Below are 24,184 nucleotides of genomic sequence, written 5' to 3'. Positions count from 1 at the left end.
ATACCACCCTATTGTGTGAAAACATGACAACCCTACTAACAACCTCTTAATCTAAAACAAGAAACAACAAAAAAACCCAAAAGGATCATGATTTGATCTCTAGGACATATTCAAACTTTTTGCCCAATTACAAAGTAACCAATTCAAGAGGACCTGATTGTCTTTTGGAAGACTTAGAGCGGAAGGTCTCATATCAAATGTGTCTTGGCCTAGCTTTCATATCCAGCTTTTTGAGCAAGTTTATTAAAGTCCATTAAGAGGCCAAGTCCATTAAGAATACATTCCCTGGATTCCAGGAATACAGCACACATACCATCTCTGCTCATCCTGGCACAACTCCTCTGGGCTGAATGACAGCAAGATCTTTAGGATTAGGGAACCAAAACAACAGCCATCAGAATGAAAGAAAAGCTTTTAAGGATTCACAGAAGCAGAGCAACAAGTAGGCGGCAGCTTATTTGTGATGAGCTCATCAACAACTGTGGTCGGCAGGTCTGCTTTAAGGATTTAGAGTGGTGGTTCTCTGCTAGGGGTGATTTTGACCCCCAAGGGACATTTAACAATGTCTGTGGACATTTCTGGTTGTCACGGATGGGTGGGGGTCAGGGGGTGGTGAGCTTCTTGCATCTAGTGGGCAAAGGCCAGGGATGCTGCTAAATCCTGCAGTGCACAAGACTGCCCACCCCCACCCACCCCCGCCACAGCACCACAGAGAATTAAGCAGCCCGAACATCACAATGCCACTGCTGAGACACCCTGATTTTGTTTTTTGGGGTTTTTTGGCTACATACACACCCGTGGCATGTACAAGTTCCTGGGCCAGGGATAGAACCTGCATCACAGCAGCAACCCAAGCTGCTACAGTGACAACACCAGATCCTTAACCCGCTGTGCCACAAGAGCACTCAAGACACAATGATTTAGACTCAACCACCAGGAGATAAATGTAATTTGTAACTTAAGCACAATCACCTTTTCCTCATAACCAAAAAGAGATTTCTGCCCTTATAAATTTTGCAAATACAAATGAAAATTAAGGGGGAAGTAAAAGCTTTCTTCTCTCAGTTTTGCTTCAAAGCCATAGTGCTTAATGGCTAGTCAAAAGCTCAGCAAACCAATCATTACCCATTCTGGCACCAAAATCAGAAGGACAAAAAGACTGAAATATTTGTAATGCAGACATGCAGCTCAGTGCTGGCCTCTAAGGATCTGAGATAGAGCAGATTAAACATGAAAGAAATGAGTCAACCAGAAGTAATACGTCATGTTTAGAAAATATTCTCCCCAACCCTCAACAGTGGCTATTTCTTTCAAGCCTTACGATTACAGCTCAGTAATGTGTGAACATGAAGACTGACTTTCAAGTTATTAATTAAAATACCAGTATGACACTGACCAGAATTTACAGAGCACAGTGCCTGGCATACAGTACATGTTCAACAAGTGCTTCATAAATGAACGCATAAATAAATGGGAAATAGGGTTCTACTTTCAGAATATGGAATAAAGATTTGACAGAGTTCCTGTCATGGCTCAGCAGTTAACGAACCCGACTAGTATCCATGAGGACATGTGTTCAATCCCTAGCCTTGCTCAGTGGGTTAAGGATCCAGTGTTGCCGTGAGCTGTGGTGTAGGTTGTAGATAAGACTAAGATTTCACATTGCTGTGGCGTAGGTGGCAGCTACAACTTCAATTCGACCCCTATCCTAGGAACCTTTCCATGTGCTGCTGGCGCAGCCCTAAAGAAAGAAAAAAAAAAAAAAAAAAAAAAAAGATTTGAGAAGTTTACACATCAAAAAGTTTTAAACACTGAAAACTCAGTATCGAACCTAGTTTTCTATGGCAAAAAAATCCACCAACCTACGAGCATGTCAGGAGCAGTGCTAATGCTCATTTTTCCTATTTCATGTCCCAACTCCCTGAGGATGTGTCACTGGTTCTCTGTTCACCATCATTCATGACGGCCTGGACTCGCTCTTCCTCTCCCCACAGTGCAACAGTGGAACAGACATGGCCTAGAACCCACCATATGCAAATGTGCATGCTGGATAAAAAATAATCAGTATCTTCAGTTAATATTCAGGCTGCTTCTTGAAGAAATTTGGAGTTCGTGAACAATAAAAGAACTACTACTCAAATAGAGGCATTTCCCATAATTCATTAATAAGGCATTTGAACCTAGAAATTATCATACTAAGGGAAGTAAGTCAAAGAAACACAAATATATGAGATTACTAATATGTGGAATCTAATAAAAAATGATAACAAAGAACTTATAAAACAAAAACAGTCTCAAAGGTTTTTAAACCAAATTCATGGTTACCAAAGGGGAAACATGGGGGAGGGAGAGAGAAATTAAGGGGTTGGGATTGACATATACACACTACTATATATAATATAGATTGGTAACAAGGACACCGATAGCACAGGGTAAATTATTCAATATTGTGTAACAACCTACATGGGAAAAGAATTTGAAAAGGAATGGATAAATGGATATGTACAACTTATTTACTTTGTTGTACACCTGAAACACAATTTTTTAAAATTACTTAATTAATTTTATTACATTTATAGGTGTACAACAATCATCACAAACAAATTTTACAGCATTTCCATCCCAAACCCTCAGTGTATTCCCCCACCCCCCAACCTGTCTCCTTTGGAAACCATAAGTTTTTCAAAGTCTGTGAGTCAGTGTCTGTTCTGCAAAGAAGTTCACTGTGTCCTTCTTTGAGATTTCACATGTAAATGATAGCATTTGATGATGGCGTCTCATTGTCTGACCGACTTCACGTAGCATGATAATTTCTAGGTCCATCCATGTTGCTGCAAATGCCGTTATTTCTTTCCTTTTAATGGCTCACAACTTTGTAAATCCAAAGTTTATGTTCCAATAAAATTTATTAGGGGGAAAAAAAAGGTATTTGGTTTCTATCCCAGCAGAATCAGCCAATCCACATAAATTAGCCAAGTATCAATTCACGTAAATATTTAATTAGCTACCCTAAGTCTGATTCCCAATTAATAGCAAATATCTCAATATCTAAGGGATGAAAATATAAGTAGTTAGTGCTATTAACAAGGAAAAATGGAACATTTCAACAATTTAGTAAGTGATAACTGCTCAAGTGAAAACAGAATAATGAATTTGGATTCAAATGGAAAAACTACCTAAATACGGAACATTTTATAACAGCAGCTCTTGACTAGCCAAAGCTGGTCTTTGAAGCTGGTCAGAAAGAAAAACAGGACATGTAGAGATGGAGTGAACAACCCTAAGTCAGAGAGTAAGTGAAGGGCAGAGGCCACTAAAAGGTAGAACATACTAAACAGCAGTAAAATTGGACCATGTCTGTAGGCAAAATAAAGCACCATGCAAACACATAATTCCACCAACTAAATTCACCAATTTAAATACACTTACAATGCTGTCCTTTTCCTCTTTAAGGCAAATGTTGCCCAGCCAAACCCAACAGTCTATGACAATACATGTGCATGCATAATACACTTCTGCAATGAATCCATTTCTGAGAATGAACTTTATGTCAAGCCATCCTACAGACAAGAAAGGTAAACAGCAATGAATTTTTGTCCTCCATCCTCCCCTTTCCTCTGACTTAAAAAAATAACCAGTCATAGAGCTCGAGAATCAAAGAAATGAGGTTCCAGAGGAAGACAGGGCCATGTGGGCCTACTTGTGAGGACTCATATGAAACAGAGCTTCAAGTGACTGGGTGGAGAGGGATCAACAGAGAAGACAACTGAAGCAGCAGCAGCAGTAAAACCTCTTGATTTCTCAAGGGGCTCATTCATTCAATAAACACCACTAAGTGGGGGCAAAAAAATGGGAAATGCAAAGAAGGAAGGAAAAGGAATAAGAAGGCAACGTGGTGAATTGGCTCTCCATTCACAACTTTAAATTTGAGTTTAATGCAGTAAAAAAAAAAAGTATGTTTTAGATAAGATTATCTTCATATATATATATATCATATATATAGATATAGATATAACTGAATCACTTTGCTGTACACCTGAAACATAACATTGTAAATCAACTGTATTTCAATTTTAAAAAAAAGACGGTCTTCATTTATAAGAGAAAAAAGCTGCCAATGATCTCTGTGAAAGTGTAGGTAAAAGAGCATATGTTAAAGGTTCACCATAAATGAGAGAATACATAAAAACAGCATGACACAGCACCTGCCCAGCACATAGAAAATGCTCAAACATTGTTAGCAATTACAATAAGATCAGCGCAATCTCTTCTTTTAATTTGTAAAATATATATGTATGCATGTGTATATATTTATATGTATGCTGTACCAAGAAATTTCATTTGGTAAAACAAAAAAAAAGAGAGAATATACAGTGAACTATGGTCAGAGGTTCTAAGACCTAAGTTCTAATTTAGGCATTAATAAGTAGAGTGACCTAAAGCAATAAAATTCTCGTCTCAGATTCCTTACTTTAAATTATTTTGAAAAGTGCATATAAACTGGAGATCCCATTGTGGTGCAACAGGTTAAAGGATCTGGCATTGCCTATGCAACGGCTAAGGTCCACTCAGGTTGCTGCTGAGGCACAGGTTCCATCCCCGGCCCAGTGCAATGGGTTAAGGATCCGGCATTGCTGCAGCTGTGACATGGGTCGCAGCTGCGGTCGGATTTGATCCCTGGCTCAAGAATGTCCATAAACCACAGGTGTGGTGGGGGGTGGGGGGGGAGAGTACATATAAACTAAGAGGGGGCAACATTACCTAAAGAACTGATTTACTGCAATTAGTAAATCATTTATGCAACATGACTTTTCAGCAATTCCTTTATACTATACATCTATAAGTCTTGCTATTATTTTCTGATTTCTGGTAACTTTGTTTTATATAATTCTCCTCATAGCCTTGTAGTCCATTCTCAAACAGACAAAGAGAGAACTATAGCCACCCGATTATTAAGTGAAATACTGTAAAATAAGTAAACCAGATACACCAATACCTGGTGAATTCTACCAAACTTTGTACAATCTGGGACCCAGAGAAACTGGACTATTAGCTTTGCTTAGAAATCAAAAATTAAGAACATGAGCATCTGATACATTCAGGGAATATTTTCAAGAGTAGAGTGGGTACAGTCAAAAAATAAAATGTATCAACTTTCTAAAGAACAAGGCTTTAGAATTATCTCTACTCTTGCCTGAGGTCCAGCCAGAAGTAAAGCCTTCAAGTGCCCGTTTGGCAGAGGCCCACGGCTGAATATTAATGACTCTGGGTTGACAACACAGCCAGTTTCTCTCCCAGTCCTCCTTCGTAGACTACTGGGGCGATAGTATTAAAATACTACCCTGGCATGACATTAAGTTCCCCAAAGAGAACTTTCCTTGTTCCATTCTAATATCAAGAGCTGGGAAAGAGGAAAAAGGGCTGAAAAATCATCTTGTATCCCCACAGTTTCCATCTGGGAAACATGGCACATTCCGGCGTCACCACCACAGAGACCAGAATTCTCCCAGGGCGGCAGGATATGCTTATCTCTGAATCACCACGTCCACCAGTACTGCCCCGGCCCAAACCGCCAGCACCCCTTGCCTGGCTCCTGCAAGAGTCTCTGCCCTGCTTCTGCTCTTTCACCCACAGTCCCACACATATCACGTTACTCCCTGCTCAAAACCTCCAGAGGCACCCTAACACACTTAGACTAAAACCTGGAACCCTTAGCATGTCTGCATGTGCTAGCCTCTGCCTCCTCCAACCCTCTCAAGCTCTCCCCCCTCGATCGTTCCACCCTGAAACACTGGGTACTCCTCCATGTCCTGAATACCACAAGCTTCTCTTTTTTTTCCTTCTGTTTTTTTTTTGTTGTTGTTGTTGTTGTTGTTGTTGTTGTTTGCCATTTGTTGGGCCACTCCCGCGGCATATGGAGGTTCCCAGGCTAGGGATCTAATCGGAGCTGTTGACGCCAGCCTACGCCAGAGCCACAGCAATGCAGGATCCGAGCCGTGTCTGCAACCTACACCACAGCTCACGGCAACACCGGATCGTTAACCCACTGAAGCTTCTCTTTTTATTTTTATGTTTTTGCTTTTTAGGGCTGCACTTGCAGCACATGGAAGTTCCCAGACGAGGGGTCCAACCGGAGCTACAGCTGCTGGCCTATGCCACAGCCACATGGGATCTGAGCCATGTCTGCAATCTACACCACAGCTCATGGCAACACTGGACCCTTAACCCACTGAGTGAGGCCAGGGATTCAACTTGCATCCTCATGGATACTAGTTGGATTCATTTCCCCTGCACCACAATGGGAACTCCCTGAACATCACAAGCTTCCTGCATTGCCGTTCTCTGTCCATTCCTTCAGAATTTACAGGGTCCATTCTCACTTCATTCAGGCTTCTGTTCAAATATCCCCTCTTCAGAAAGGCCCTCCAAGGCAGCTTGTGTAAATGAGCTGTGCCCTTCATAGAGAAGAGAACTAAAAATTAAGAATCAAGGGACTGGCTGTCACAAGGCAGAGAAATGAGTGAGCACAGCAATTAGACAAACAAAAGAAATCAAAGGCATCCATATAGGAAGAGAAGAGATCAAACTGTCACTGTATGCAGATGATATGATACTATACCTAGAAAACCCTAAGGACTCAACCCCAAAACTCCTTGAACTGATTAATAAATTCAGCAAAGTGGCAGGATATAAGATTAACATTCAGAAGTCAGTTGCATTTCTGTATACCAGCAATGAAACATTAGAAAAAGAATACAAAAAAATGATACCTTTTAAAATTGTACCTCACAAAATCAAATACCTCGGAATACACCTGACCAAAGAGGTAAAGGACTTATATGCCGAGAACTATAAAACCTTAATCAAAGAAATCAAAGAAGATGTAAAGAAATGGAAAGATATTCCATGTTCCTGGATTGGGAAAATCAATATTGTGAAAATGGCCATCCTACCCAAAGCAATCTACAGATTCAATGCAATCCCTATCAAATTACCCATGACATTGTTCACAGAACTAGAACAAACAATCCAAACATTTATATGGAACCACAAAAGACCCAGAATCGCCAAAGCAATCCTGAGAAACAAAAACCAAGCAGGAGGCATAACTCTCCCAGACTTCAAGAAATACTACAAAGCCACAGTCATCAAAACAGTGTGGTACTGGTATCAAAACAGACAGACAGACCAATGGAACAGAATAGAGAATCCGGAAATAAACCCTGACACCTATGGTCAATTAATCTTTGACAAGGGAGGCAGGAACATCAAATGGGAAAAGGAAAGTCTATTCAGCAAGCATTGCTGGGAAACCTGGACAGCTGTATGCAAAGCAATGAAACTAGAACACACCCTCACACCATGCACCAAAATAAACTCCAAATGGCTGAAAGACTTAAATATACGACAGGACACCATCAAACTCCTAGAAGAAAACATAGGCAAAACACTCTCTGACATCAACATCATGAATATTTTCTCAGGTCAGTCTCCCAAAGCAATAGAAATTAGAGCAAAAATAAACCCATGGGACCTCATCAAACTGAAAAGCTTTTGCACAGCAAAGGAAACCCAAAAGAAAACAAAAAGACAACTTACAGAATGGGAGAAAATAGTTTCAAATGATGCAACTGACAAGGGCTTAATCTCTAGAATATACAAGCAACTTATACAACTCAACAGCAAAAAAACCAATCAATCAATGGAAAAATGGGCAAAAGACCTGAATAGACATTTCTCCAAGGAAGATATACAGATGGCCAACAAACACATGAAAAAATGCTCAACATCGCTGATTATAAGAGAAATGCAAATCAAAACTACCATGAGATACCACCTCACACCAGTCAGAATGGCCATCATTAATAAATCCACAAATAACAAGTGCTGGAGGGGTTGTGGAGAAAAGGGAACCCTCCTGCACTGCTGGTGGGAATGTAAACTGGTACAGCCACTATGGAGAACAGTTTGGAGATACCTTAGAAATCTATACATAGAACTTCCATATGACCCTGCAATCCCCCTCTTGGGCATCTATCCGGACAAAGCTCTACTTAAAAGAGACACATGCACCCGCATGTTCATTGCAGCCCTATTCACAATAGCCAGGACATGGAAACAATCCAAATGTCCATCGACAGATGATTGGATTCGGAAGATGTGGTATATATACACAATGGAATACTACTCAGCCATAAAAAAGGATGACATAATGCCATTTGCAGCAACATGGATGGAACTAGAGAATCTCATACTGAGTGAAATGAGCCAGAAAGACAAAGACAAATACCATATGATATCACTTATAACTGGAATCTAATATCCAGCACAAATGAACATCTCCTCAGAAAAGAAAATCATGGACTTGGAGAAGAGACTTGTGGTTGCCTGATGGGAGGGGGAGGGAGTGGGAGGGATCGGGAGCTTGGGCTTATCAGACACAACCTAGAATAGATTTATAAGGAGATCCTGCTGAATAGCATTGAGAACTATGTCTAGATACTCATGTCGCAACAGAAGAAAGGGTGGGGGAAAAAACTGTAACTGCAATGTATACATCTAAGGATGACCTGACCCTCTTGCTGTACAGTGGGAAAATAATAATAATAAATAAATAAATAAATAAATAAAGTTGGAAAGAACTGGGAAAAAAAAAAAAAAAGAAATGAGTGAGCATATAGTGTAGAGATGGGCAATGTCTGGAGTGGACAGGACTACATTATGAGTAACAAGGTCCCCTTCATAACAGTCCATGTTTTAAAATTCCAAAAGGACAGATTTTGACATTCTCATTTTCACAGCTTGCTCCAACAAGACCACCCTATTTATTACTACTTTCCAGAATATAGAGCAGAGTGAGGAAGATGTGTTAACTGGTCAGATTAAAGTAATAACATGAACCAAAATGTGGGGTGGGAACCTGTATCAACAAAGAGACCACCTGGAGGTCCCTGCTTCCAGAATGGCTGAACAAGCCCCTGCCCAGACAGAGCCTCCTACAGACAGTAACATAAACTCTGGACAAAAATACCAAAAAAGCATGACCTGAAGGTACTACATAGTGAACAGGAGGTGACAAATTATGAAATTTAGGAAAGAACTATTAACTTGGGGAGAATCACTGCTGCTTTTGACCAGAGTAGGCCAGAGTTGGTACCATGCAGGACAGCTTAAACTTGCGTACAATATCGAAGTCTTTTTGGCCTGAAGAGTAAGAAGAAAGAGTTCGGGGTAACAACAGCCCCTAGAAGATTCCAGAATGGAAAGAGCCAGATAGGGGGAGCTTGAGATTCTGTGTAGAAACTGCTCAACCTCTGGCCCACCCTGAACCATGGCGCTATTTGCAAGCAGACCAGATAAAGACAAAAAGGCTGAACTAACATCTGCGCTGCCTGCCACCCAAGAGAGAAAACATGAAGTCTGACTCCAACCTAATTAACTGTCTGCTAAAACTAAAATCTCAACACTTTTCAGAGAAATAAAACAAAATTCACAGTCTTCACAACATTCACAATGTGCAGGTTTAATACAAAACTGTTTGGTGTACAAAGAACCAAAAAAACATGACCAAGTCTTCAGGGAAAAAAACTCAATTATAACAAATACTCAAATGACCTGTATGTTGAAATTAGCAGACTAAGATGTTAAAGTGGCTATCATAACTGTGCTCATCAAGTAAAGAATGCTCAGAATGGGAAAAAGCAAAAACAAAACAGGAAATCTCAGCAGAGAAACAGAAACTATTATTTTTAAAAAGATGGAAATACTGGAAGTGCAAACTACAGTATCTGAAATTTAAAACTGACTCAATGAGAAGTTCTCATCATGGCTCAGAGGTTAACAAACCTGACTGGCATCCACGAGGATGCAGGTTTGATCCCGGCCTTGCTCAGTGGGTTAAGGATCCGAAGTTGCTGTGAGCTGTAGTGTAGGTCGAAGACTCGGCTCAGATCCTGCGCTGCTGTGGCCCTGATGTAGGCTGGCGGCTACAGTTCTGAATGGACTCCTAGCCTGGGAACCTAAATATGCTGCGGGCGTGGCCCTAAAAAGACAGGGGGAAAAAAAAATTGACTCAATGAGCTTAATAGCACTATTAACACAAAAGTCAGTAAACTTGACAAATCAACAGAAATTATCAAAGATAAAAAAGATTTTTAAAAAATGAAGCCACTGAAAACTGTGGATGATCTCAAAATGGCTAATACACATCGAATGGAGTTCCCAAGGAGAGGAGGGAAAGAATGGGGGAGAAAAATATCTGAACAAATACTGAACAAAAATTTCCCCAAATATTTTAGAAAACACAAATTACTAGCTTCAAGAAGCTCAGTGAATTACTAAGGCATATCACAGTCAAACTGCTGAAAACCAAATACAAAGAAAGAATCTTGAAAGCAGCCAGAGAAAAAGAACACATTACGTACACGGAAACAAAAAATTGAGAAATAGCTGATGTATCATCAGAAACAATTGGAGGCCTGGAAACAGTGGGGATCTTCAAGAAGCATGCATATGGTAGCCCCCCACCGAGGAGGGAGTTTTTCAAAAGGCCTTCAAATCCCCCAGCAAAATGCTACCCTCCATTCGACTTGCATTACACATTCTCTGCTGTTTCCCTCCTGGAGCTAAGAAACCTGATTCGACTGTTCACAGAGCAGGAGAGAGACAGAGGCAGCAGTCACCTGCCATCACCACCTCTGTGCCGTCGCCCCACACCATTCGGCTAAGAGGCCCACTGCCCTGGTGGCACATACCCCATCTCCCTGGGTGCAGTGCTGTCACTCTGCCCAGGCTCTACCCCCCTTGAACTGAAATTCTCTTCACATAAAGCATTTGGCAGGAGGGTCCAAGGGTGGTGGCAGTGAAGATCACGATGCAGTTTCTCCTTTCACGTAAATAATAGAAAAGAAGGAGGAATTTTAACATATAATTCCCAGTTGGTCCCCCTAAAACAATCCCTCTCTACTTAAACACCTAGAGAGCAACAGAGTTCATAGCCCACAAACATCGAGCATTTATGCCCACTGCTTTGATGGCACCCTGAGGAGAAGAGAAGCACAAACTTCCTAGCATTTTCTGAAATGGCATATAAGTTCCTGGGTTGATTCTCTTAACCAAAATGCTGATTTCAAATCATTTTCCCTGAAGGATCAGAATATAAGAGATTGCCTGGGCACCATTCTGGTGCTAATTTTATAAGTTCTATTTACCAATAACATAATGGATAGGTTATATCTGCATCCTTAGTGGAAAAACCTCTCTGAGGTGGCTCATAAGGGCACCATTTTCCCACAGGGAAGAGCTGGCAGTCCCTCTGAGCCCTGAGATCTGGGAGGGTCGGCTCTCTGCCCAAGGGGTGAGCAATTCAACTGCTGCTCCCAAAACTGGCCTCTCTTAAACAGAAAGCAATCCAAATATTTAGAGAACGGAGTTAAATTCTCCATCTTGAAAGTGTTTCTTCTTTTTCAGAAGAACTAGAAAAAACGTGTAGCTCTAATATGAACAAGCCATTCAAAATAGCACCCCATTTGGAAAGTGTCTGGCATTTTCTGACCAGGCATTATACTGTTGCAATAAGCTGCCCAGTAATCAAAGAGGACTTATTTCCCACCAGAGTTAAAAGGAAGGATTAGTTCTGGTAGGTTCTCTGACGAACTCTAGTCACTGTTAACTGTGGTGGCATCAGCTTCTCTACATCCCTATCAAATTCAAAGAAAACTCAGGAAATGGAAAACAAAGGCTGCTTTATTATTCTATTTGAGCAGTATCTACCTTTCATAGAACAAAAAATTTTTTTAATTTTGATGCCTTTCAAGAAGTTGTAACTGAAAAAGAAAAAAGTTAAATTTATTTGGGATGAAGTCTATAACCCACCCCCCCTTCATAACACTCTCCTTAACATGCAAGATAAATTCTGGGATCAAAAGTTTTGAGAACCCTAGGCAATCTTTGAATAACCTCAGATTATAAATTCAATTAACTAAAATACAAAAAAAGATGAGCAGCAGTAATAAGAAAGTAGCAGCATTAATGAAAATTTAAAACAAAGATTTTTATAAGACAAAGAAAGCAGTAACAGTTCTGACACAAGAGAAATTATGTAACAGATATGAAGCTTTATCAGTGAAGTGAGCTAGAGCTGTCTTTTTTTTTTTTTTTTTTTTTTTTTGGTCTTTTTGCCTTTTCTAGGCCCGCTCCCATGGCATATGGAGGTTCCCAGGCTAGGGGTCTAATCAGAGCTGTAGCTGCCAAGCCTATGCCAGAGCCATAGCAACGCGGGATCCGAGCCACGTCTGTGACCTACACCACAGCTCATAGCAACACCGGATCCTTAACCCACTGAGCAAGGCTAGGGATCGAACCCACAACCTCATGGTTCTTAGTCGGATTCGTTAACCACTGAGCCACAACGGGAACTCTGAGCTGTTCTTAACATAAGCAGAATTTCTATACTGCCTTCTCTCTCCTGTGATATGAAGGGATAAGTAGGAATTAAATCATTATTGAGCATCTTTCTAGATTCCTAACTTGTATTATTTTAGATTCCTCTTTAATCCTGAAGTCAAAGGAATTAACTTATCAAAGACCACAAAATGACTACTTAATCCCAGCTCTGCATCATTCTAAAACTCATGCTTTTCCATTATAACATGGTGCTACTTAGAAAATATTTCATGTGAATTAGTTCCTCAATGAAATAAAAATTTTTAAAAACTGATCTAGCCTACACATTCTCCTTCTAGGCAAATTCTCCCTGAAAACTATACTAATTTTCATAAGCAAGCATCTAGCAATGCATGGCCCATCAGATCTCTGCCCTTCTCTGCTACCTTCTTCTGGAAAATACTGTGCTGCAGGGTAAATAGTTTCCAGGTTGCTTAAGACTTGTTTTAAGTTCTCACAATTAAGAGAAATGGGTAATCTCTCTAGACTGACAAGCTTACATCAAAAGCTAAAGTATTCAGAACTAAAGTTCTATTATTTGGCTATTATTTCTCTGTGAAATAGAACATTCTGACCATAACGGATGAAGTAAAGAATGAGAAAGAACCTGGAAGAGACTCTGGGAAAGGTTCAAGATCTCTAACTCCCAAAACATCAAACCCTGACTCCAGTCTTCTAAAGCCTGTTAAATGAAACAGGTCTTCTTCCTCAACCCTCTGGGAGGTGATTAAAACCGCAGTTTCTGGGATCAGACACACTAAAGCTCAGTTCACCCATGACTGCTAATCATGACCCTGAGCAAAATGATTAACCTCGCTAAGCCTCAGCTTCCACAGATATATAATGAAGAAATTGTCCTAATTCATTACATAAGTTCCATAAGGGCTACATTATAACGTCTAGATCATAAGTGTTTCTAAAATGTTAGCTTTTCATCATCATTCTCATCATCATCTTTGTGATGACACAGAAGAAGTTTATGAGGTCACTCAAGGGTTTTTGTAAACCTTCATGGGGTCCTTATCAATTCTGGTTTTGGAGCATCTTAGAGGAGATTTCGGAAGTGAATCGTAGAGACAGAACTGGCAATGCCTGAAAGGACTGAAAAAGAAACAAGCAGAAATTTAAGGGGAAGAATCTGCATAGGTTTTTTTTTTTAAGCATATTTAAGGAAAAGAGATTAAGAGTGAAATAATCTCTCACACAGTAAAACAAACTGCTCATATGTATATTACCATGATGGGGACGCCAATGTCAGGCCACAGAAGGTCGTCCGACGGCAGCTGGGAGAAATTCCACACCACCACGACTTGTGTGAGGTAAGGGAGGCCATTCAGTCTCTCCAAAGAGTTCATGAGCACCTCCTCCCGCTCGTAAGTCAACATCACGACTGTGAACTGCTCCCGAGGAACATTGCCTCCAAGTGCTGCTTGGAACTCCTTGCCAGAACCCCCGGCTCCGCCACCAATAGGCCGAAATCCGGTCCCCGAGCCCAAGAATTTGGCCTCTGAGGGCAACACAGGGTCAAACGGTGTGTGGGGGAAAAGGTGGAAAGGCCCTGGCGCAGAGTTCCAGCTGCGGTAGAAGTCAGTGACGGTCAAGGTGAAGTTGCGGAGGTATTTGGGGGAGGCGTAGGGCGGCTCCGTCTCCACCGGCCCCAGGTCCAGGTCCCCGTTGTCGGCCATGTTGGGGTCGGTCCCAGCCGCCTTGCCTGAGCGATGGGGGATCTCAGCCGCGGCTTCCTCCCGGATGGGAGCGGCTGGGATCTGGATGCGAGTCCTAATCACAGCCAGCACGGTACTGAAGATGCTGTCGGCGGTGGAGAAGTAAGTCTCCCAGAGGAAGCGGCCTTGCCGCCTCATAGCTAGGAGGTCGCTGTCCGAGAGACTTCGTAACAGGAAGTGGACCTCGGTCACTCGCGGCTTGGGCACCACCAGGGCAGCCTCGCTCCACTGCAGCATGTCTTGGTAAGGAAGCTGCACTTGCTCCCCCAGCACGACCGGGACGGCCCCGACCTCCAGGGCTTCAAAGAGCCGCGTCGCACACCCAGAGGAGATAACCAAGTGAGGGTCCCCAGGAGTGATAATGAGGGCAAAGGTGGAAAGCTTCAGCAGCTCTAAGCGGTCTTCCCGCTCCCCGCACAGCGCCCACTCAGTAGGCAGACTGGGTCTTGGCTGGTTTTTGCAGGTAAATTCCACCAGCACCTGGTCTAGCTTGCTGTCCTGCACTGCCTTGAGGGTGGCAATGATGCGATCGTCGTAGTCTGCTGGAGGGTCGCCCTCCATCTCCTCCTCAAAGGAACGAGCCTCCTGAAGGCTGGATCTCAGCGACTCAATCTTCTCACCCTGGAAGGTGAAGAGATACTTCCGCTTCACTGGCACCTGCGGTGGGATTTCCATAAAGTTGGGCTCTGACATGGCATGGACTAGTGGTGATACCACCAAGTCAAAGCCAGGCCTGTACTGGGCAGCATAGAAAGTGGACTGGGCCACCATGGCACGGCCTGTACTGACATTGTACAATAAATTCTGCGTGTCCGACCTCCGAGACAGGTTGATGATGACGTGGTTGTGCCCATCTGTCCGCCAGTGTGGTAGAGAATACAAATGTCTCTCAAGTTCCGCAGGCCGCAGCACCACCGGCTCCTGCATCTCTCCCACTAAGATCACATAAAGGCAGGCAATGTCTGCATTTTCTGTAACATACACATTGGCTCGTGCTGTGGCCTGAAAAGCCTGCTTGACCAAGGGATCCAGGTAGCTGCCAAAGGCAAACTGGTCACTGTCATAAACATAGACTGGAAAGCCAGAGGTGAGAGGGCAACGAGAATAATCAAAACAATTGTGCAGCCGGCAGCCCCGGAGGACCTTTGGGGGAGGAAGGCCAGCATCATCCTTCTCGGGGAGGAGTCGGATGGGCAGAGAAAGTTTGGGCTGATTTTGGGCCATCAGCTCTTTATAGGAGTGCTCAGTCTGGCTGATGACGTTCTTGAGCTGGAGCAGGTCCTGCTTGGCATTCTCGATACTCTTCTTACAGGCTTCAATCTTCAGATTCAGCTTGGCGATTTCACTGTTCAGCTCTTGCCGCTTGGCTTCCAGCTGCAAGAGCTCTTCACTGACAGACTCACGGATGCGGCAGAGATCCAGCACGTGCTTTACCTCGCAGAGCTCGCTACCAGCCCGTGGGCCAAAAATCCGCTTGCCTGCCTCGTCCGCCTCGTCCAGGGTGGTGAGATAATAGTGAGCGATGAGGGGGAAGAAAACCAGGATGATGAAGAGCGTGAAGCTGAGCCACGTGAGCCGAATCCGGTTGGACCACCGCAGCATGCAGGTCTGACCTCCGTTCCCCGCGCCCCCATTCCGCAACATGGTATAGCCCGTCATGAGTTCCTCTGTGGCTCTTGCCCCCACTGATCACGTTGGGTCACTCGCCATAACCGTGAGTTTCTAGCAGACAAAACACAATCTCTTCTCACTCACGTGTTTCCGAAAGAGTTAGTGTGCTCCTGGTACAAGGCACCAAATAAAATGGAAATTTCATTTTCCTCAGCTGTGACTGAAATGGTCTCTGACCCTACTCCAGCAGATTTTGAGTTCTGGTTGTTGACCAAAGAACATGTCCTTAATCTTTATTAAACGGTAAAAGGTACCACACTGTCGATGAGATGGAGGGGAGGAGGTCCCCAGTGATGGAACCCAGGAAAAACAGTCTGGAATCAGATAGACTTTGTCAACTGCCATAGCTCTTGTTCCTTGGTTTTGCTGACCAGCACATATGCATAGTTACTATTCACGCTTATAAAGTAGCTGGTTAGAACAGAAGTAAGTGCCAGCCTCTTACTGATATCATTGCCAACAATCAGGCCTGGAAAAGAAAGAGAACCCAGTCAGTCTTGAGGAGATTATGTTCAACAACCCTGTCCTCCACCAGTAACTTTCTAGGAAATGCTTAAATCTTATCATGGAACAATGGTTGGATCATTGGTCTGTGTCTTGCAAAACATTTCAAGTCCAACGTAGGTTTTGTTTGATATGGATATCTTACTTGTGGTTAGTAAGAAATGGATATGGTAAGTGTCCAAAAACAGCTTCTGTGTTTAGACACACACAGCTCCTTCCTATTTAACTGGACAAAGAGCAGCATTAGAGCCACATAAAATGATGATAACTACATTCACTAGAGGACAAAAATGTTCACAACAATTTGTTATCCTAGACTTAGGCATCGTTATTAGATGAAGAAAAACACCCTCCTATCCATTCTTAGCAGCTATAGTCAGTTCTAATGTGAAAGTTTGCTTCTGAAAAACAAAAAACAAAAAACATTCTGTGAGTGTGAGGAACTCCATTTGGTTTTTTGGTTTTTTTTCCTTTTCTTTTCTTATGGCCACACTCATGGCATGTGGAAGCCCCTGGGCAGGAACAGAACCCACACCATAGCAGTAACCCCTGCCACTACCCCAGCCACTGCAGTGACAACACCAGATCCTTAACCCACTGTGCCACATGGGAACTCAAAGAAGCTCCGTATGTTATATTCAGAATTGAAAAGAGCTGAAGAGAACTCTTTTGATCTTTTTTTTTTTTTTAGGGCCTGACCTGCGGCGTATGGAGGTTCCCAGGCTAGGGGTCCAATCAGAGCTACAGTTGCCAGCCTACACCACAGCCACAGCAACGCAGGATCTGAGCCGCATCTGTGACCTATACCACAGCTCATGGCAATGCTGGATTCTTAACCCACTGAGCAAGGCCAGGGATTGAACCCTCATCCTCATGGATACCAGTCAGGTTGTTAACTGCCGAGCCAGGACAGGAACTCCAGCTCTTTTGATCTTTACCCAGTGGTAGGTACAGTAATTCAGAGACAAAATGTATTTCCAAGTTTGCTTCTCATTTATCTTCTGTTAGCAGACATCATGTGCTCCTTCTTAAAATATAAATAGTAACTTGGTCTTTCAGAAAGAACACTATACTTAGAAATGAGGGGCATTATTTCTCATCCTTTGGAGATTTGCTGTCAGACCTTAGGCCCTAGTTTTCTAATCCCCCAAAATAGAGATAAGTGCATGGAGATAACAGCAATACATTTTGCTCTTACAAAAATAAAGGACAGAGGATGTGAGGGTCCTTTAGTCTAATAAATCTTGAAACAACATTCCCAGTCCTGTTCTCTTACCAAACTTTACTATCACAGCTTACAAAAGCTTTTCACTTGCTTTCATCTCAAATTCAATACATCTAGAAGTGATCATAATGTTCTGTGCCAAAGAATACTCCCAATTTCTTACATTTCCTCCAAAAAGTATTTACCACACTCTTAACATGTCTAAGACATGCTAAGTATAACTGTGGATTCAGAATCTAGGATGTGAAATAATCCTTCACTTCATAGGACCTCCTTTAGCCTAAAAAGATATAAACAAATAGCAAAGGTACCAGTACCAGGCGTATAAAGTAAGCAGTACTTTATGGATGCTCAATCACTCTTTCTAGCTTCTACTTGTTAAAGATGTACTATTAAATGTTTGAAAAAGTCTTCTCTTTAAGTAAAAATAACAAGCAATGACAATATTACTAAAAGGCTTAAGTAAATCAGACCACAAGATAGGGACAACAAGAATCAAAAAGTATCTATCATGGGGCGTTCCCTTCTTGGCTCAGTGGTTAACCCGACTAGGATCCATGAGGATGTGAGTTCGATCCCTGGCCTTGCTCAATGGGTTAAGGATCCGGCGTTGCCATGAGCTGTGGTGTTGGTCGCAGACAAGCCTCGGATCCTGTGTTGATGTGGCTGTGGCTGGCAGCTGTAGCTCCGATTCAACCCCCAGCTAGGAACTTCCATGTGTTCAGGTGTGGCCCTAGAGAACAAAAAACAAAAACAAAAAACAAACAAAAAAAAACTATTCATTGAAAAGCCTAAATTTGGATGATCTAAACTTAGATAATTAGGAGCTGACAAAACATCCCAAAGAACATAGGTCCCCTGGCCTCACTCAGTGGGTTAAGGAAAAACTTTTAATTCAAAAGTTAAAATCTGTTTTTAAAAAAAAAAAAAAATTTTGTCTGAGCTTATGATCAAATCAACAAAGAAAAAGATAGAGTGGAGGTAAAAAAGAAGGCATAATCCAGGCAACTTAGCTCATTCATTCCCTCCTTACCATATGGTCCAGGGTCCTTCCTTTCTCTGACTCGGGCGGCATTACACTTCAGTATATAATTTCTTGAAATAGTGAACTCTAGGACTTGCTCTCCTGAAAGAATATAGAGAAGAGACATGCTATTAGAAAAATAATAATGAAGGTGCTATTAAAGAATTTATTTACTGGAGTTCCCACTGTGGCTCAGCAGGTTACAAACCCAATTAGTATCCATGAGGATATGGGTTTGATCCCTGGTCTTGCTCAGTGGGTTAAGGATCCAGAGTTGCCGTGAGCTGTGGTGTAGGTAGCAGACACGGCTCAGATCCTGCACTGCTGTGGTGCAGGCTGACAGCTGTAGCTCAGATTTGACCCCTAGCCTAGGAACTTCCATATGTTACAGGTGCAGCCCTAAAAAGCAAAAAAAAAAAAAAAGGAATTTATTTACTCTTCAGTGTGAAAATGCTTCCTTTAGGTATATAAAGTGACCACAGAATTTGCTATTCTCAAGGAGACACTCTTTTAAGTGAAAAGGGGTACTGTTAATAAACACGCTGGGATGACAGGCACAAATCGGCACTCTCAAAGGCAAAGCATCCAGACATACAGTTACCTATTTATGTGCTCTAAGAGGGAATAAGCCAAAATGCTAAAACGTAGAAAAGAACTTCCATATGCCATGGATCCAGCCAAAATAAAATAAAATAAAAAGTATATACATATATAACTCAATCACTCTGCTATACAGCAGAAATTAACACACTGTAAATCAACTATACTTCAATTTAAAAAATTAATTTAAAAAGAAGTAGCCATTCTTACCCCTGACCCATTCTGGCACTGACCTTGATTACCTTCATAGTATCTTTAATTTATTTATTACCTACCTTCCCCACCAAAACCTAATTTTTGAGGGCAGGAACCTTGTCTACTTGGATCACTGCTCTATCACCAGTACCCAGCACACTGTGAGAACTTCATAAACATCTGTTAAATAGGTGATTTATATCCCTGATCACTACCTCACTTAATAAACTCTTGACTTCCCATGAAGCCATACTTTCTAGTATTCTCCCCTATTTCCCTAACTTATTCCCTTTCTGCTTTGCTAGCAGCCAGCCCTCCTCCTACCTCATGTAGAAAGTGCTCCACAAAGCTTTCAACATAATCTGGTGATGAATCCACCCATTAAATGGTTTCAACCTCCCGAAGCTACTCCCATCCTAGCCTGTCTGCTCTGCACTAAGAGACCAGTATTTCCCACTCCCTAAAGGATACCTCTCCTAGGATAATACTATGGTCACTTCATGATTCCCAACATTTCCTTTTTCCAATAAGTTTCAGTTCTGTCCATGATACTGCATTCTTCCAGTCTTACAAACCTGAAACAATGTGATATACAGGAAAGAGCACAGACCTCAGAGCTAGACAAACCTGGATCAAACGCCAGCTTTGTAAACTATTAGATGGTCACTTAACCATTTAGACTGGCAGTTTCTTCATCAGTAAAAGATAATACTCATTTCAGGATTGTTATGAACATTAGAGACTGTGAGTAAAAAACACCCTGAACCGTATCTCATGTATAGTAGGCTATTTATTAGCTACAAGTCTTAGAGTTATTTTTAATTCCTGCAACTGCTTACAGCTACATCTGATCTGCCAAATTATATCCATTCTCTTTTATAATAACAATAATGGTAATAATATATTTATAACAATAATGTACCATGTTTACATTTATCCCTTCCTTTAATTCTACTGCCTTCACCCTAGTACTAGACTGTAACAAACCATTATGTCTAATCTCACATTCCCCATCAATTTATCATTTTATTCCTTGTGCATTACTCTAAATCAGTATTTTTTATTTCATCTGGAAACTCTGTAAACATTAAGCAATAACTCATTTCCCTCTCCCCTGGGCCCTGGCAACCTCTAACTTACTTTCTATCTCTCTGAATTCTCCTATTCTAGAAATTCATATAAGTAGAATCACACATTATTTGTCCCTATGTGGCTGGCTAATTTCACTTTGCAAGTTCCAAGTTCATTTCTGTTGCAGCATGTACAGAACTTCACTCCTTTTTTTGGCTGAGTAATACTCCACTGTCTGTTTATACGACCACTTTGTTTATCCACTCAACTGCTGATGGACACTTGGGTACTCCAAGTTTATCAGCCACTTAGCTCTTAGTATTTCCAAACTTAACTTTTTCTATTCATTTTCTAGCAAACTTTCCATTGTCCTTGTGTTTTAGGTACCTCTTAGAAATATTTGAGAACAATATTTCATTTTTTAATAGAACTCCAATTTAATAAATAACCTTTGACTTTTAAACTACAGTGTTCGATCTACTTACACTTATTGTGACACAGTAAGATTTACTTCTAACAGTCATCTTTTGTGCTATTTATCATTTTTTCTACTCTCCAGCCCTTTTGTGACTTCTGTTCAGTTGATCAAGTTTTATATTCCCTTTTTTTTTTAAACCCTCTACCAATCTGGAAGTTTTATATTCAATTTATCTTCTTCAGTGATTACCTTTAAAATGTAATGTGCATTCTAAATGGAAAGTTTTACATTATCTCTAATATTTCTTCCCTCTTCCTAATTAATAAAAGATCTTTACCTTCTTTTACATTATTGACTGATATTTTAGCTCCACCTTATTTTTATGCTCTCAATGCTAGGCTTTATTATCACTAATACAATTCAGGTTTGTTTAGATTCACCCATATATTTACCAATTTCCTCACTCAAAATTCTGTTCTTTCTTGCATTTCATTTCTTCCTTCTGATTGTTTCCCTTTTTCCTCAAGAAATTCCTTTAGTGAGAGTCTACTGGTGGTAAACTGTGTTTTTATGTGAAAAACTCTTCATTTCACCCTAAATCTTGAATAGTTATCTAGCTGGATATGCCATTCCAGGTTAACAATTTTTTTTCACCAACACTGAAGAATCCTCTGGCCTTTATCATTGCTGTTAAGAAGTGAGGTGCCATCTCACTGCTGCACCTGGTAGATCTGACTTTCCATTCTGGTTGTATTTAAGATCTTTTCATCTTTGGAATTCTGAATGTTGTCTACACGTGAAGTTTGGGGAGTGGAGAAATGAGATACTCAGCACTCATCAAAATTTCTGGTTCTTATTATCTGTGTCTTCCGCTAATCAAGAAAATTCTCAGCCATCACCTCTTTGGATATTGCCAGTCCCTCCTCCTCACCTTGATGTATATCAGACCTCATTTTACATCTTTAAACTCTTCTATATTTTCTCTTTTTGTCCTTTGTACTACCATCTGGAAATTTCCTCAGATCTATCCAGCTGAGAGGTCAGGAAATGTTTTCAATGAAGAGCCAGAGAGTAAATATATCAGGCTTTGGGAGCCACATACAGTCTATATAAAATATTTCCACTTGTCTCTTTATTTACCCCACAAGCCACAGCTTGCCAGCTAGTTCTAATTCATTAATTCTCCTGTGTTTAAGTGGTTATCTTAGCCACAGGGCTTTAATTTCAATGACTATTTTCTATTTCCAGAAATTCAGCTGAACTTTTTTTTTTTTTTAATTTTGCCTTATTTTTGTAATAGGACCTATTCTTTCTGTTTTCTATTCCTTCTCTTCTTGTGTTTAATTTGATCTGTCTGCTAATTCCTGCTCATAGAGGAACAGCAGATTGCTTCCATGCTTATTTACAATCCTGTATTGAATTCACTTTTGGTAGTGCTTTATTTCTGGAAAATCTACATGGTCTGGGTTGAAGAAGATATGTCCTTCTAGAATAGTTTGTTTTCCAGATAACTCTGTCATATATTATCAGCCTTAGATCACTTTTTTTTTTTTTTTTTGGTCACACATGTGGCATAGAGAAGTTCTCAAGCCAGGGATTGATTCTGCACCACAGCAGCAACTGAGTAACAATACCAGATCCTCAACTTGCTAGGCCACATGGAACTCCATAGATCAATTTTTTATGTCAATTCTCAATCTGGAGATTCTCCCAGACCCCACATGTATTGTAAATTTGAACACAAAACCCATATAAAGGGAAATCCATGGTCATGAGTTCTCAGTGGATATTCCCTTCCCCAACCAACTCAGGATCCTGCTGAGAGAGACCAATCTCTCTCTGCATAATCACAGGTAGATTTTTCTGGTCTATCTACTCATTTAGGGAATGTTAAACACTCTGAAGAGTCATACTCTTCTCTCATGTTGCAGTTTAACATTCACAGGTGCAAAGCCCTTTCTCTTGTCTCTGCGGGAACTAAAGTGCAAGTTACTACAACTGGCAAACAACCTAAGGGGGCTATGGCATCAGACTCCTCATCAGATGCTTTTTTTAATCCTCAACCTCCCCTGCTCCCACCCCACTATTCTATTTTAATGAGAATTTTCCTTTCCTTCTTGAAAGCGAAATATGCATTTTTGTAGCAGGGTTTTTCAATATTTTAAAATAGTTACCTACTCTGCTATTTTGTCAAAACTAAAGACCTCCTCCAGTCTTTTGTCTATGCATGAATAAACATGCTTACAAAAGTGGGATATATGTTTTTTTGTAATCTGATTCTTTTTCACATATCACAACAGTCTACTATCCCACATCAATATATATTATACATTATACATGATCATTAATAACTGAATACAGAAAGACCGTAATTTATTTAACCAATCCCCTTTTGTCAGATATCTGTCTCCAACTTTTCACTATAATAAAAGCTGTAACAACTATTCTTGTAGCTATCTTTGTATATATACATCCATGGTTATATCCTTAGAAAGAAAATTTCAAAATGAGTCACAGCAAGAACATCTTACCACTTAAAAATTATTGTCTACTAGAAAGATGATCATTTATCCTCCCACCAGCAATACAAAGGGTATCCATTTCCCAGTAGTTCACCAATAATGGTGTGAAGGAACAGGTAATTACTCCACAAGAAGGGATCGGCTGACATTTCCCACCCTGCCCAACAGTTTGGTTGGAGCCATAAACTAGTTCTTGCCAAAGGGAAGAAATGGTACTAGTTAAATAATGATACTAACTTCATTCTCCATCAAGTTCAGGAAAATGAAACACTATAAAACACTGTAAAATAAAAGAGAATTTCACAGCTAGGATGAGGATTGAAGGCCATCTGGACTTAAGAGCTAGACTATCTGGCTCAAGACTCAGCATAGTTTTTAAGAATTTAAGAATGTTACATAATTTTCTCCTTAAAGTGATATGAAAACCCCTACCTACTCCAGGGTTATTGTGGGGATTAAATAAAATATATATGAAAACAACCCGTGGGACACAGCTAAAGCAAGTGCTGAGAAGAACATTTATGCACGAAATGCTTACATTAGAAAAGAGGGAATGTCTCAAATCACTAACCCAAGCTTCAAGAACCTAGTTAAAAAAAAAAAAAAAAAAAAAAAAAAGAGAGAGAGAGAACCTCAAAGGAAACAGAAAGAAATCATAAAAAACAGAAATCTGAAATCAAAAACATAAAAACAAAAGAGAAAAGTCAATAAAACAAAATTCTTGACAAACATGCTTAATATTGACAAAGGAAAAAAGAGAAAAGCTACAAATTACTAACATCAGGA

General features: G+C 40.8%; 1 protein-coding gene across 3 annotated transcripts in view; it reads right to left on the bottom strand.

Moving 5' to 3' along the window:
• Nucleotides 1–24,184, bottom strand: part of EXTL3 (exostosin like glycosyltransferase 3) — a 125,998-nt gene that overhangs the window by 36,457 nt on the left and 65,357 nt on the right. For all 3 annotated transcript variants that reach the window (XM_021074090.1, XM_021074088.1, XM_021074089.1), the window contains exons 2-3: nucleotides 18,602–18,694; nucleotides 13,680–16,308 (exon numbers count right to left, since the gene is read on the bottom strand). In XM_021074090.1, the coding sequence (XP_020929749.1) occupies nucleotides 13,680–15,827 (2,148 nt within the window). In that variant the 5' untranslated portion in view covers nucleotides 15,828–16,308; nucleotides 18,602–18,694. The remainder of the gene's footprint in view (nucleotides 1–13,679; nucleotides 16,309–18,601; nucleotides 18,695–24,184) is intronic.

This window comes from Sus scrofa, chromosome 14, assembly GCF_000003025.6.
Source record: "Sus scrofa isolate TJ Tabasco breed Duroc chromosome 14, Sscrofa11.1, whole genome shotgun sequence".
Lineage (NCBI taxonomy): Eukaryota > Metazoa > Chordata > Mammalia > Artiodactyla > Suidae > Sus > Sus scrofa.
Note: the sequence above shows the minus strand (reverse complement) of the source record. Positions and strands in the feature narration are given on the sequence as shown.